Raw genomic sequence first — 14,252 nt, 5'->3', positions numbered from 1 at the left:
ATCACTTGGTGGACAGAATCCTGGATGTTTTATCTTGAATGTGTGTTGCGATATGGCAGATTGAAGAATACGCTGACTGAATGTTTCACATGTTTCCTTTCAAGTGAACTTCTGTTTCCTTTTCTTAGTGAAGAGATTAAATGAATATATTCGTGCACGCTGAATGGAAATTTTTTTTTTGGCGCTGATAGCTGTGCATTGAAGTGTTTCAAGTGAGGGGAAAAAACGATGTGGGAAGGTTTCTCACGCACAGCTCTGAGAATACGACACATTGTAGGGAATCAGAACAAGCAGAGCCACGCCTGCTGCCTGCAAACTTTGCATTAAGGAGAGCTAACGCCTTTTCTGACTTAACACTGTTATTACGTTTTCTAAGTTTAAAGCCACAACTGGCGCAACCAGCTGAACTGTTGCCAGAGCAACAGCCTGAGAGCTGCTTCAGACACTTTTTTGTTTATAGGAAGTTCTTGTAAAGTATTCATCAGTGTATAATAGTATGTTTGGGGCTGTTTAATAATGATGGTATCATTACTGCCGCAGAAGACCCTTCATTACCACCCTCTTTCAGAATGAAGCTTCTCTCACAGCCAGAAGGCAAAATCTCAGAGAAGGAGAATGGCTTTGCTGATTCCCACTGGATTACAACATGAGGGGGTCGTTTATTCATGACAGAGATTCGCTGCTCTGAAATGTTGTGCTATCTTTGATTTTTTTTTTTAGCACCTTGTGCTACAAGCCCACTGCCTGGTGGGTAACTGAGCCTCCAGCACATGAGTGTTTTGCTTAGGGAGGGGAGCAGCACGAACCTGGTTTGCATCGTGCAAAATGATGGTCGGGAAGGTGTGATAAATTAATGATTTAAAGAAGTGAAGTTAAAAGGATACTCAAATAAAGCATAAGCACTGACATGAACTGCTTAGGTTGATTTGCTGATTTCTGAAAAATAATACTGTATAATTAAAAAAACTATTGATCTACTGTTTTGAATATACTTTTTGACATGGTCCTCCAGATTAGAGAATTTCAAAGATTTACAACCCATTGAGTGAAGAAATTTCTCCTCATCTCCATCTTAGATAATGAACCCCTTATTCTGACATTGCCTCCCCTACTTCCAGACTCCCCAGAAAACAGCACCATCTTCCCACCCTGTCAAGCCCCTTCAGAATTTATACATCTCAATGAGATTACCTCACATTCTACCAAACATGTTGGAATAGCAGCTTTGGCCGGAATTCACGACCCACAGCCCCTACAAACGAGGGCAGAGAATTTGGCGTTTAGCCAAATCTCCATTCACTACAGCAGGACCAGAGAATTTTGCTGGTGTGAGGGATCAGAGAATCCAATCCTAATCTACTCAAGATCTCCTTGAAGGACAATCCCCTCACAGTCAGTATAGTGAACCTTTGTTGTTTTCCCTCTAAAGTAAATAATCTTGCTCAGGTAAGGAGACCAAAACAGCATCTCAGGTGTGTTCTCATCAAAGCCCTACATAATTGAAGGAAGATGGGCGGCACGGTAGCACAGTGGTTAGCACTGCTGCTTCACAGCTCCAGGGACTTGGGTTCGATTCCTGGCTTGGGTCACTATCTGTGTGGAGTTTGCACATTCTCGCCGTGTCTGCGTGGGTTTCCTCCAGGTGCTCCGGTTTCCTCCCACAGTTCAGAGATGTACGGGTTAGGTTAATTGGCCAAGCTAACTTGCCGCTTAGTGTCCCAGGATGTGTAGGTTAGAGGGATTAGCGGGGAAATATGTGGGGATATGGGAGTAGAACCTGCATGGGATTGTGATTGATGCAGACTCGATGGCCGAATGGCCTCTTTTTGCACTGTAGGATTTCTATGAAGACAAAGGGCAGGATTTCACAATCTCGCTTGGGCGAGACTCGTAAAATTCCACCCGTGGCCAACGGAGAGTTCCATTTTGCGAGCGGGGCAGGAAAATTCCAACCAATGTTACTCTTGTACTCCAATCCCTTTGTAATAAAGGATCACAGACCAACTGCTTTTTGTTTTTGCTTTACCTGTATGTTACCTTTCTGTGGTTGACATATAAGGATACTGAATACCAACATCCCTCAGTCTCTCACCATTTAAGAAATATTCTGCTTCTCTATTTTCTCTGCAATGTGATAACTTCACACCTAAATTCCATCTGTCACACAGTTGTCCACTCACTGAACCTGTCAGTCCTTTTTGCACTCGTCTCACAGTTTACTTTCCCACCTAACTTTGCATCGTCAACAAACCCAATTCCATTCCATTGAAATAGATTGTATATAGCTGAGACCCAAACCTTGCAGTACCTCACTAACTACAGCCTGGCAAATTGAAAATCACCTGCTTGTTTCTACTCTGTTTTCTATCCAATATACTAATATATCACCCCCACTACCATGTGCCCCCAATTTGTGTGGTATCTAACCAAATGCTTTTTGAAAATCCAAATGCATTCACTGCTTCCTTTTCCTGCTAGTTATGCCCTCAAAAATCCAATTCATCAAACACCAATTATCTTTTGTAAACCCATATTGACACTGTGCAACTATATGATAATTTTTCTAAGTATGCTCTTACCACCTCATGTCCCTGGTCCAGTACAGTGGATTCAATCTGCACTATATCACAATGGACATTGGCTTTATTATTATTACTCTGTGGAAGAAAAAAAAATTCATTCCAAGAGCGCCATTCATAATCTTATGATATTCCACTTCACTTCATTAGTACCTCTTAATGTCATCACTGTTGTAAAGTAGGGAAACATGGAAATTACATTTCTAAATATATTTCACTGTAACCTGAGATGGAGATGGTGTTGATGGACCAGCCAGGGCTTGCTAACATGGTTTTGACACATTTCAACCTCCCCGTGTCTTGTATTACACACCCATATAATCTTTTGCATATTCCTTCACCAACATGCCTTTAATGTAGAAAAATGCCTCACCTGCTTTGCAGAAGAACACATTAGCTTGGGTGGTCAAAAATTCAGTCGACGATGTAGGTTTTAAGGAAGGTGTTGTAGGAGGAGGAAGATGAGGTGGAACTTGTAGGGCACAGACAAGCCATAGGCAGCAGTGGGAAGGATGCAAAAGGCTGGAGTCAGAGGAATAGAGTTTTGGGAGATGTTACAAAGATGGTAATGGGGGAAGGAGAATGTGGGCAGGGAGTTGGATGAGCACAAAGAAGATGAGTTGGGGATTTACATTCTAAGGCCGTGATACCTGATGTGACATGTCAAATGTTGTTACTCCACTGTTTTCAGTTAGTGTCCTATTCACTTTTGCCATCATGTGTTAGTGAGAGACATTGGAAAGACCAATGCAAGTAAATCAACTCTTGCAGCTATATTATCACCAATAGTTGGTGCATTAGGCAGGACAAGCAATTGGATTGCGGGTAAAGCACTTCTACACAATATTGTGCTAAAATCCAGCTCAGGATACTCAATGATTCAAGGAGTGGCATACATTCATACCCAAAAGGGTTGTCAGCAGTGATTTGCCACAATTATTCTGGTAAATATATTTCTGTTGTTCCTGAAACTATTTCAGTTGCTGTTGCAATGCTGCTAATAACCCCTGCCCGCAATGTAACTGTGGGTGGAGTGGTCAGATAGCAGCTGCTCAAACCGTCCCCTCCCTGAAGGCTCACTGAGTTTGGAAGGCAGCAATATGCCTGTAACATGTGACATGATTGCTTTACTGTCACATCTCTTCATCCAGTTTATCTGTCTGACGTTTGCTTTGGCTCAATGCCACATCTCTTAATTCAGAGTATTTGACAGAATTTCACTTGACATCACCTAAGGATTGCTAAGACAACTAACCCTGTCATGTTGATAATTAATTCGTAAGCATGTTGTCACTTACCATTGGTTACAGGAAGCTGAAACCCAGGAAGAATTCCAAGAGGTTGTAGTTGCAAGTACCTTGTCTGTTTGAATTCTGAAAATTGGCACAGCAACCAGGGTGTTGCAAGACAGGGCTGTCTGCAATGTGATTTCAAACACAGAATGGTTTTAAGATCCGGGAGAAGCAAACTCATTCATCCCTATTGCTGCATGATTCAGAATGAGAGATTGCACAGTTTGCTGTTCCCAAGTATGGATTCTTGCTTTGTCTGTTGTGATTGTATGGCTTGTCCGAATGTTACGTTACATGATTGTTAACACCCGTCTTTTGGACCTAGGCGGGGGACAAACATTACCATCCGAGTTGTGCACGATGCAGCAAATGCAATCAGATGTTCACAGAAGGAGAGGAAATGTACCTGCAAGGTAAGACGTTGCTCCTTTCACAATGCCTAAGTGAAGAATATTTTTGCTCTTCAAGGAATAGTAGCGCTGGGGAATTTAATTATTTACCTGCCTGGTTCACCCAGCATCAGTAACACGGTGGCACAGTGGTTAGCACCACTGCCTCACAGCCCAAGGCACTCGGTTTCAATTCCGGCCTTGGGTCGTTGTCTGTGTGGAGTTTGCACATTCTCTCTGTCTCTGCATGGGTTTCCTCTGGTGTCCCAGTTTCCCCCCCCCACAGTCCAGAGATGCGCAAGATAGGTGGATTGACCATGTTAAATTCCCCTTTAGTGTCAGGAGGACCAGCTAAGGTAAATATGAGAGATTATGGGGATAGGGCCTGGGTGGGATTGTGGTCAGTGAAGACTCGATGGGCTGAATGGCCTCCTCTTGCATGGTAGGATTTTATGATTACTTTCCAGTCTGTTACATTGTGACCAGTTGCAGGCTAAAGCTTATTGTGTGCTATTTGGGAGCAGCTTTGTGGCAAAGTGGTTAGCACTGCTGCCTCACCACACCAGGGACCTGAGTTTGATTTCCAGCTTGGGTCACCATGTGGAATCTACACATTCTCCCCATGTCTGCAGAGGCTTCCTCTGGGTACCCTGGTTTTCTCCCACAGTCCAAAAGACATGCTGGTTAGGTGCATTGGCCATTCTGGCTGAACTCTGCCCCAGTGTACCTGAACAGGCACCGGACTGTGACGGCTAGGGATTTTCACAGTAACTTCAATGCAGTGTTAATGTAAATCTATCTGTGACACTAATAAATAAACTTTAAACTATCTCACTACAATCTTAGTAGAGTACACTTTTCTGTTCCAATGCCACTTTTGTTTTTCTTAATATGCCAGCCATCCATAAGTGAGATTGATGATCTGTGCGGCATTGTTTAGAGTCATAGAGGTTTACAGCATGGAAACAGGCCCTTTGACCAAACTTGTCCATGCCGCCCCTTTATTCTAAATCGCTAAGATATCCCAATTGCCCACATTTGGCCCATATCCTTCTATACCATTTTACCCATATAACTGTCTAAATGCTTTTTAAAGACAAAATTGTACCCGCCTCTACTACTACCTCTGGCAGCTTGTACCAGACACTCACCACCCTCTGTGTGAAAAAAATTGCCCCTCTGGACACTTTTGTATCTCTCCCCTCTCACCTTAAACCTATGTCCTCTAGTTTTAGACTCACCTATCTTTGGGAAAAGATATTGACTATCAAGCTGATCTGTGCCCCTCATTATTTTGTAGACCTTTATAAGATCACCCCTCAGCCTCCTACGCTCCAGAGAAAAAAGCCCCAGTCTATCCAGCCTCTCCTTACAATTCAAACTATCAAGTCCCGGTAGCATCCTAGTAAATCTTTTTTCTACAACCTTTCTAGTTTAATAATATCCTTTCTATAATTGAGTGACCAGAATTGCCAAGTGTGGCCTTAGCAATGCCTTGTACAACTTCAACAAGACATCCCAACTCTTGTATTCAATATTCTGACTGATGAAACCAAGCGTTCTGAATGCCTTCTTCACCCCACTTCCACCTGTGACTCCACTTTCAAGGAGCTGTGAACCTGTACCCCTAGATCTCTTTGTTCTGTAACTCTCCCGAATGGCCTACCATTAACTGAGTAAATCCTGCCCTGATTCAATCTACCAAAATGCATTTATCTAAATTAAGCTCCATCTGCCATTCATCAGTTCACTGGCCCAATTGATCAAGATCCTGTTGCAATTGGAGATAACTTTCTTCACTGTCCACTATGCCACCAATCTTTGTATCATCTGCAAACTTACTAACCATGCCTCCTATATTTTCATCCAAGTCATTAACATAAATGAGAAATAACAGTGGACCCAGCACTGATCCCTGATGCACACCTCTGGTCACAGGCCTCCAGTTTGAAAAACAATCCTCTACAACCACCCTCTGGCTTCTGTCAAGAAGCCAATTTTGTTTAATGGCATGAATAAATAGACTAAGAATGGGGTGAATACTACCAATGGTATTTCACGAAGGACGGTTGATTTCTGTTCCATTAAATCTGGTGTGTCGGCTAATTAAGATACTTTGGTGGGATGGGAACATGAATATAGAAGAACAACAGGATTTAAAGTTCTCAACTTTGTTTGGCTATTCGCTCATATGAAGCTTTCAAATGCAGTAGAACTCCTTCTAGAACAGTATAATTATAACCAGTTTTAGGAGTGGAGGTGGCATGACAGCTTACTACATTGCTGTGCTGATGTTTGGAGAGAAGGAAATTAGATGATGCGTTGCCCCAGGCTGCACCTGCAAAAATGAAACGGTCAGTTTTAGGTTGCTATGGCTCTTGGCCCACAGAGGAGCAAATGGAGTGGACTACTTCTTAAAGCAAGGTATAATAAAGGCACTTTGGAAAAACAAGTATTCCATTACAATAAAGTTAAAAGGGATCTTTATGGGATTAGACAGCTCTGAAAGACCTAGAAACAAGTGTTCATTGTATGTGAACTGAAAAATAGACAGTTTGCCTCAGCCTGTCGCACTCTCATGTTTGAACTAGAAAATTGTTACTCTAACCTGCATTCCATTAGTTGAGCAAAATGTCTAGGCTGACAATTTACGGCCATTTTAGCATCGTTTCACTGACAGAAACTGGATGAGTATCAGATTACGTGAGAGCACCAATCGTCAAACCTTCCCATCAGTTCCACTCATATCCTGCACTTTACAAACTCAAGCCAATGCCATCCTGTTTTAAATATTCATATCAAACTCTGATGATATCTTCAGGGTCAAACTGCTGTTGTAATTCAACACCGGTACAGAGAAACCGCAACTTCCTCGTCAGGTCAACATGTTGGGAATAGGAGACAGAAGAGGCCCAAAAAGTTGTGGTATTGCTTTTTTCTTTCCTATTTCTCCTAGGTGAAGTAGGCAGCCTCAGTTGCCCCAACTCTGCCAACCACCCTTACCCCCTCCCCACTCATCACCCTGATGAGGCCCTCCAAAAAAAACCCCTCCCAATTACTTACCCACCGCAGAGGACTGTGTCTTCACTGCGAAGGTCTGGGCACTTTTGATGGGCCGAAAGCCTTTTCTGCACTGTGTGACTTTATTTGTCAGTCTCCTCAACCCCACCTGCCCAACTGCTACCCCAAGTTAAAATTGCGGCCTTTAAGTTATACTAGGGAAATTCGATAGTGTCAGATGTGATGTTAAGTTGAAGCATTGTGCTCCTGTTCAGCTGGGTTCATGTGTTGAAATTATTTGAAGAGAAGCAGAGTGTTTTCCTTAGCAACATTAATCCCTCACCTTGCACCATCAACAATACTTAGACTGGTTATTCAGTTCGCTGCTGTTAGTACTGCTACACAGTTGTATTTTTAACTGTTACTGTATTTTAAAGTAATTCATTTGATCTAAAGACTATTTATTCTATGAATCATAGAATCCGTACAGTGCAGGAGGCCATTCAGCCCATCGAGCCTGCACCGACAACAATCCCAAGCCCTATCCCCATAACCTATACGTTTACCCAGCTTATCCCTCTGTCATTAAGGGTCAATTTATCACGGCCAATCAACCTAACCTTCACGTCTTTGGACTGTGGGAGGAAACTGGAACACCCGGAGGAAACCCACAAAGTCATGGGGAGAATGTGCAAACTCAGCACAGACAGCCTCCCAAGGCTGGAATTGAACACAGGTCCATGGTGCTGTGAGATAGCAATGCTAACCACTGTGCCACCCCAATGTTTTGAGAAGCTTCTGTGTTATATTTGAAGAAGTGTTGTATGTACTCTGCCTTTCTGAAACAGTGTTAGTGAGGGATCCTGAACACGTATGCACAACGTAACGTACTGAGAAGGGACGGTTTTTGTTTCTGTTACACAAAGAAAAGTCTTTGAGAAGCACATCATATGAAAATGCAGTTCAAAGCATAGACCATTGCATTTCTTATCTTTGATTTCAATCCACAGTGGCTGAATCCCTCACCTGATAATGAACCAACTTCCTTTGGCTCTAATGTTCACCAAGGTTTGGTTCCAAAGCAAACCCCTACAATTCTAAAATGAAAATTAATGGATTTCACTCTCCCTATTATGGTGGCATCTTTCCACACACTGCCCCTTCTGGCATGTACACTACCTTTGTGCCCACTTTAGGTAGCTGACCTTTTGAACAAAAAGTATCATCCAGTGCCTCAGTATTACTTTGTCCGTAGTCTGTCAGCCTTGTGGTCTCCCATCATCTGCTCCTCAGATGCGTGTGAAGTGCGCAGTGGTTCCTCACTTTCTATATGCTGTTCAGGACCTGTGAATGTAAAGTCAGTGCCAATCAACCACAAAGGATGTACCCAAACAATTTGGTTGCAGTGTTGTACAGTTCCTACTTAATTACCTTGCCAGGTCCTTTCCACTCTGCTTGGCCTTCCCTTTTATAATCTATCATATCTGTTTGTTGCAATTGTATCCCTGGTGGCGTTACACGCTTCTGTAGGGCTTGCCGAATTCTCACTGACATCTGAGTTTTGATGAAGGCTTTCATGTCTGCACGCAAGGCATCCGGCCGAGCAAAAAAAGCAGAGCTAATACTAGTCCTCTTTGAGAGCTGCGGGAGTGGGGAGCATCTGAAAGTCTAGAAGTCACCTTTGGATTTTCTTCCATACACCAACTGGTATAGACTGGACCCCTGAAAAGAGCTCTTTGAGTGCATGCCCACGCCAATGTAATTTGCAATTTGTAACCTGGCTGATCAGCCAATCTTTTATATAACATGTCTATTACCACACAGTTTTTTTCACAAAGACTACAGGTTTTCTGCTGCAGTGTGTATAGCTACAGTGTTTAGATTTTTGCACATATCTTGAAACTCATCATTAGCAAATTCCCACCATTATCTGTCTGGAACTTTGTTGGTGTTCCTAAGCCTGTTCCTACCCATTTTCCATAATATTGTCAACAGTGGTCTTTTTGTCTTTACAATGCATCACAGTGGATGGACTAAATCTGGTTGCCATATCTATGAAGTCTTGGATATAAGTGCCCCTATCTATGTCTCACACTTTCAAGTCCATTGCCAGCACATTGTTAAACCCCCTGGCTACTGGTAAGCCAGGTGCCTTGTGATATTTAATGCAGATTTTGCATTGAGCAGTGTTCATTGAGGTTATTGTATCCTTTATCAAAAATTCCTTTATCTCTAAGTAAAATCTTCAGTTTCTGTGGCATCAGATATGCAAACTGTAATTTCTAAGTTACCTTCCTTTTGTCAACCAAGTTCTTATTCTGAGTGGTTAACAAAACCTTGTGAATTTTTTGACCTCATTAGTGCTAAGCAATAATGACCAGACTGAGTTAAATGCAGATCCACATATTTTCCAAACACGATAGCTTGATAATTCCTCATATCTAGTGTCATCTCAGCCACTTTCATTGCAAATCGACTTAACAATAGTGGTAGATCACTAGAAACTACATCAGTACTGATGAGCAGACTGATCCCCATGATCTTACAAGGGAGGACCCCCCCATTTGGAGGATGTTAATGTGTTGTCAACTCTGAACCTGAAGCAGGTCTGTCTCATTGAGAGATACAATAAGAAGTCACACAACACCAGGCTAAAATCCAACAGGTTTCTTTGTAGCAAATACCACGAGCTTTCAGGTGGATGGGAGTTCCCACCCACCTGGCGAAGGAACAGCCAGTTTACCCCAGTCCAATGCCGGCATCTCCACATCACTGAGAGATCCCAGATAGCCGTTAAGCCAGTCCACACTATGCACTGATAAAGTGCAACTACTGTCCAAAACTGCACAGTTGAAGGAATTGGCCATCAATATGCCCATCACTGGATTCAAACTCATAGTCACCAATACCATTTCATCATGGCAGTCACCATCATCATTTTCAGTCTCAGATAAATCCATCCCATGGGTAACTTCAAGAGCCTGGTTGCTTTGCAATGGACACTTCATCACATAATGATACTGGAATTCACACCAGAAACACTGATTAACGATGCCTCTTGCACTTCTTGGGTTTAAACACCTACAATCACCATCTCTGGCAACGTTTTTGTCCCAGATTTCAAACTGGCTAGGGTTACGACCATTTTCAAATCTCCTGTCTTTAATCCTATTGCTGTATTGGAATTTTCATCTAATGTTTGGTCAATCTTGAAATTGAACCATCAGTGAATTCTCTATTCTTTGTTTCGCAGCATTTTTGTTTGCATTTGCCAAGAGAGTGGCTGGGAACGACTGTTTTCCCAGAAACATTTTAAGAGCAGCATACATTCGATAGAAGAAAGATTCTTTCACCTAAAATTGACCCTTTGTTAGTACCAAAAGACCATCAACATGGGAAATGTGGACACATTCCAGTAGCTTCAACACCAATGCAGATTCTGGAATTTCAAGTTCTAATCTCCGGAAGCCCTTGCAGTATTTATCAAAATCCATGATATATTCTTCTGTGGACTGATCCTCTGATTTCCTAAACCGAGCAAAGATTGCCCAGGATTCATATGCTTCTAATAACTCGCCTTTTTTGTCAAAAACCTATCCAAAAATTGTAACAAAATCTCACATCCCTCTTCTTGATCTAGATCATCCACATTCCACTTTGAAATTACTTCACTTCTTATCTTCTGAATGGTAACAATAATGCTATGCCATACATTGATTCTTTTGGGTATGGAAGTAAACCAGGTGCACATTTCTACTTAGGCTTTTCATAGCTGATGTGTTTCAGAGTCAGAAACAATTGGTGGATGGTCAAAACTTGCAATTTTGCACCATCCTTCTGCCATTCCACAACTTAATTTGTCTGCAACTGTACACTTGTTTTCCTTAGAGGATTGGGACAAAAGGCTTCATGTACGGCAGTCAGTTACCAAGCTTATGGCATGTCTTCTGTTACCATTGTTACTCATGCTAAATGGTTGTGGTGGAAGAATCACTTTAAACTGGTCTTTAGCTTTAAGCTATTTTTGTGTAAGCCTCCATGTCAGAGCTGACAAGGAGCTTAATCCCTAAAGTGTTGAAGCTGCTTCTATTTATAACACAATCAATGTGACAGGTTTTACTGGCAATTCTCTTAATGAGGTGATTGCCACATTTTGATTAGTATTACATGGGGAGTTGGAGGTGGGGGGGAGGGATGGTTCCTGAAGGTCACTGGGGCAAATGTTTGGGAGATTGGGGGAGTTGGAGGGTCTGTGGAGCTGGGGGTTGGACGGTTGATTTGATTTGATTTATTATTGTCAGGTGTATTAGTATGCTGTGTAATGTATTTTTTCTTGCGCACTTAAAAGACAAAGCATACCATTCATAGAGAAGGGAATGAGAGAGTGCAGAATGTAGTGTTAAGGTCATAGCTAGGGTGTAGAGAAAGGTCAATACAATGCGAGGAAAGTCTATTCAAAAGTCTGACAGCAGCAGGAAAGAAGCTGTTCTTGAGTTGGTTTGTATATGATCTCAGACTTTTATATTTTTTTACCCAGTGGAAGAGAGAATGTCCGGGGTGCATGGGGTCCTTGATTATGCTGACTGCTTTTCTGAGGAAGCGGCAAGTATAGACAGTGTCATTGGATGTGAGGCTGGTTTGAGTGATGGACCAGACTTCATTCACGACCCTTTACAGTTTCTTGTGGTCTTGGGCAGAACAGGAGCCATACCAAGCTGTGATATGGTCAGAAAGAATGTTTTCCATGGTGCATCTGTAGAAAATGGTGAGAGTTGTAGCAGATGTGCCAAATTTCCTTAGTCTTCTGAGAAAGTAGAGGCGTTGGTGGGCTTTCTTAACTGTACTGTTCACATGGAGGGATCAGGACAGGTTGTTGGTGATCTGGTTGGTGGTCAGTTTTATAGTTGCCCAGGAAGTAGATATGTTTTATTTCTGTCTGATATTTCCTGAATAACTATCAAGTAAATGGGTCAGGACCCTCCAAAGTCTCTGACTTAGAGTTGGAGACTTTTTCAGGTGGTCCTGGTGAGCTGGGAAATTGCTCATTGGAAGTTGAATCTTCAGGGCAATTCTCTTACTGTTCTTGTGTTGGGACATCCAAGGGGTCCTGTAGTGCATCCCAGGAGATCTATGCCATGTTTTTTCAATTGTGGGGATCTCTTGTAGAATAAGCAAAGAAGTATGTTGCTTGAACAGTGCCTAACTATAATAAGTTTTTGGAGGCAGAAGTCCCTTCACCAAAATCCCTTTATTTACAAACAGAGTCCTAGCAGTTAACACTCTTACTTCCAGGGAAGTCACAGGAACTGACACTCCCAGCTAAGTACTAGGCAAAGATTCCCTGCTTGGCCCACCAATTAGATCCTTAATCAGGGAGTTCATACTCCAATAGGCCAATGATTGAAGTCACTGCACTAACCAACCCCTATCATACATGATCAGGGACTGCTTGGCATTTGTTGACCGGTGACGAGAAGAGCCCCCTGTGGCAAGGCCATCCCAAAGTCAACACATTCAGCTCAGTAATTGCCATTTCAATACACTTTCCTAAATTCTCTGAGTCCAGTCATCATAACTGTCACGTTTCTAACTTTGTCAACTCTTCCTGGAGTTTATCATCAATGACAGTGAGGTTTCTTTAATTTTCAGCTCTGTTTTAACAATTGAGGTGACAGCGGTTTATAATTTTTATCAAATGCTTCTGTGTTCTGTCATTTTCCTTTGTATCAGTCATTCCTCTGCTGTGGATTAACCTCTGAAGCAGAGCTAAGATTAAAATAATGTGAATCACAGTGCAAATGTAGCTATGCTATTGGAACTAATCATTCACTTTGTAAAGTTTCATGTTCATGTTCATTCATTTTCCCGTAACAGGCTCTACAGTTTGGCATCCCGATTGTAAGAAGTCCACCAGATCTGAGGAAAAGCAAAGGGTGAGCTGATAGTGAGAGGAAACCAATGTCTGAGTGCTATTTATACACACATGATTATCCTGTTTCCGTTCATTTGGTGAATCTGGTTCATATATTTGTGTTGACAACCACTGTACATTTTGCCTTTATCCTGAACCTAACAGTCTTCTCCAAGTTACAAGTTTTCTCTTCTTGTTGCACATGACATAACTTAAACCCTTTTACAAAGAATGGGTCTATGATTTTATTAAATGGAGTGAGGAGAAAGCATTTTCAGGAAAAAGAAATTCTCCTATGATTTGTTTGCTGCTTTGAAAATATTTGTCTTCCAGTGAAGGAATAACCTGATACTAACCAGGATTGGTTTGTGCTTACCAATGTGCAATCATCTCAAAAGGGTTGTGCAAGAATTATCATAATGTTTTATTTTTGATAAATGTGGGGGTTTAGGCTTGGTAAGATACTCTTTTGAAGAGTCAGCGCAGACTTGATGGGCTGAACAGCCTCCTTCTGCACTATAGGGATTCTATGAGATAAGCTCACTGTAGACTTCCATTGGCATCTTACAACATGCCCAGAAACTTAACATAAATACTACAGCTACAAGAGCAGACCAGAGACTGGGAGTTCTGCAGAGTCACCATCTGACTCCCCAAAGCCTGTCCACCATCTACAAGTCAAGAGTGTGGTAGATTACTCTCCACTTGTCTGGATGAATACAGCTCAAACTCAGGAAGCTCGACATCATCCATGACAAAACATCCCACCTGATCAGCAGCACTCGTCTCCCACCACCACCACCGACACACAGTAACAGGAGTGTGTACCATCTAGAACAAACACTACAGCAACTCCCTAAGGTTTCTTCAACAGCACCTTCCAAATGTGTAACATGTGCAACCTCGACAAAGGAGTGGCCGCATGGGAACAACATTTACCCCTTCCAAGTCACACACCATCCTGACCTGGAACTATATAAAATTGTTGCTTAATTATCACAGGGTCAAAATCTTGGAACTTCCTCCCTAACAGCACTGTAGGTGTACCCACACCAAATGGACTGCAGCACCAATACTTTCT

The 14,252-nt window shown here is 42.2% G+C and overlaps 1 protein-coding gene across 10 annotated transcripts in view; it reads left to right on the top strand.

Moving 5' to 3' along the window:
• Positions 1-14,252, top strand: part of ablim1b (actin binding LIM protein 1b) — a 385,473-nt gene that overhangs the window by 299,637 nt on the left and 71,584 nt on the right. For all 10 annotated transcript variants that reach the window (XM_080205827.1, XM_080205823.1, XM_080205821.1 and 7 more), the window contains exons 7-8: positions 4,197-4,284; positions 13,135-13,193. In XM_080205827.1, the coding sequence (XP_080061953.1) occupies positions 4,197-4,284; positions 13,135-13,193 (147 nt within the window). The remainder of the gene's footprint in view (positions 1-4,196; positions 4,285-13,134; positions 13,194-14,252) is intronic.

Source organism: Carcharhinus amblyrhynchos, chromosome 17 (genome assembly GCF_965287045.1).
Source record: "Carcharhinus amblyrhynchos chromosome 17, sCarAmb.v2.hapA, whole genome shotgun sequence".
NCBI classification, from domain to species: domain Eukaryota; kingdom Metazoa; phylum Chordata; class Chondrichthyes; order Carcharhiniformes; family Carcharhinidae; genus Carcharhinus; species Carcharhinus amblyrhynchos.
Note: the sequence above shows the minus strand (reverse complement) of the source record. Positions and strands in the feature narration are given on the sequence as shown.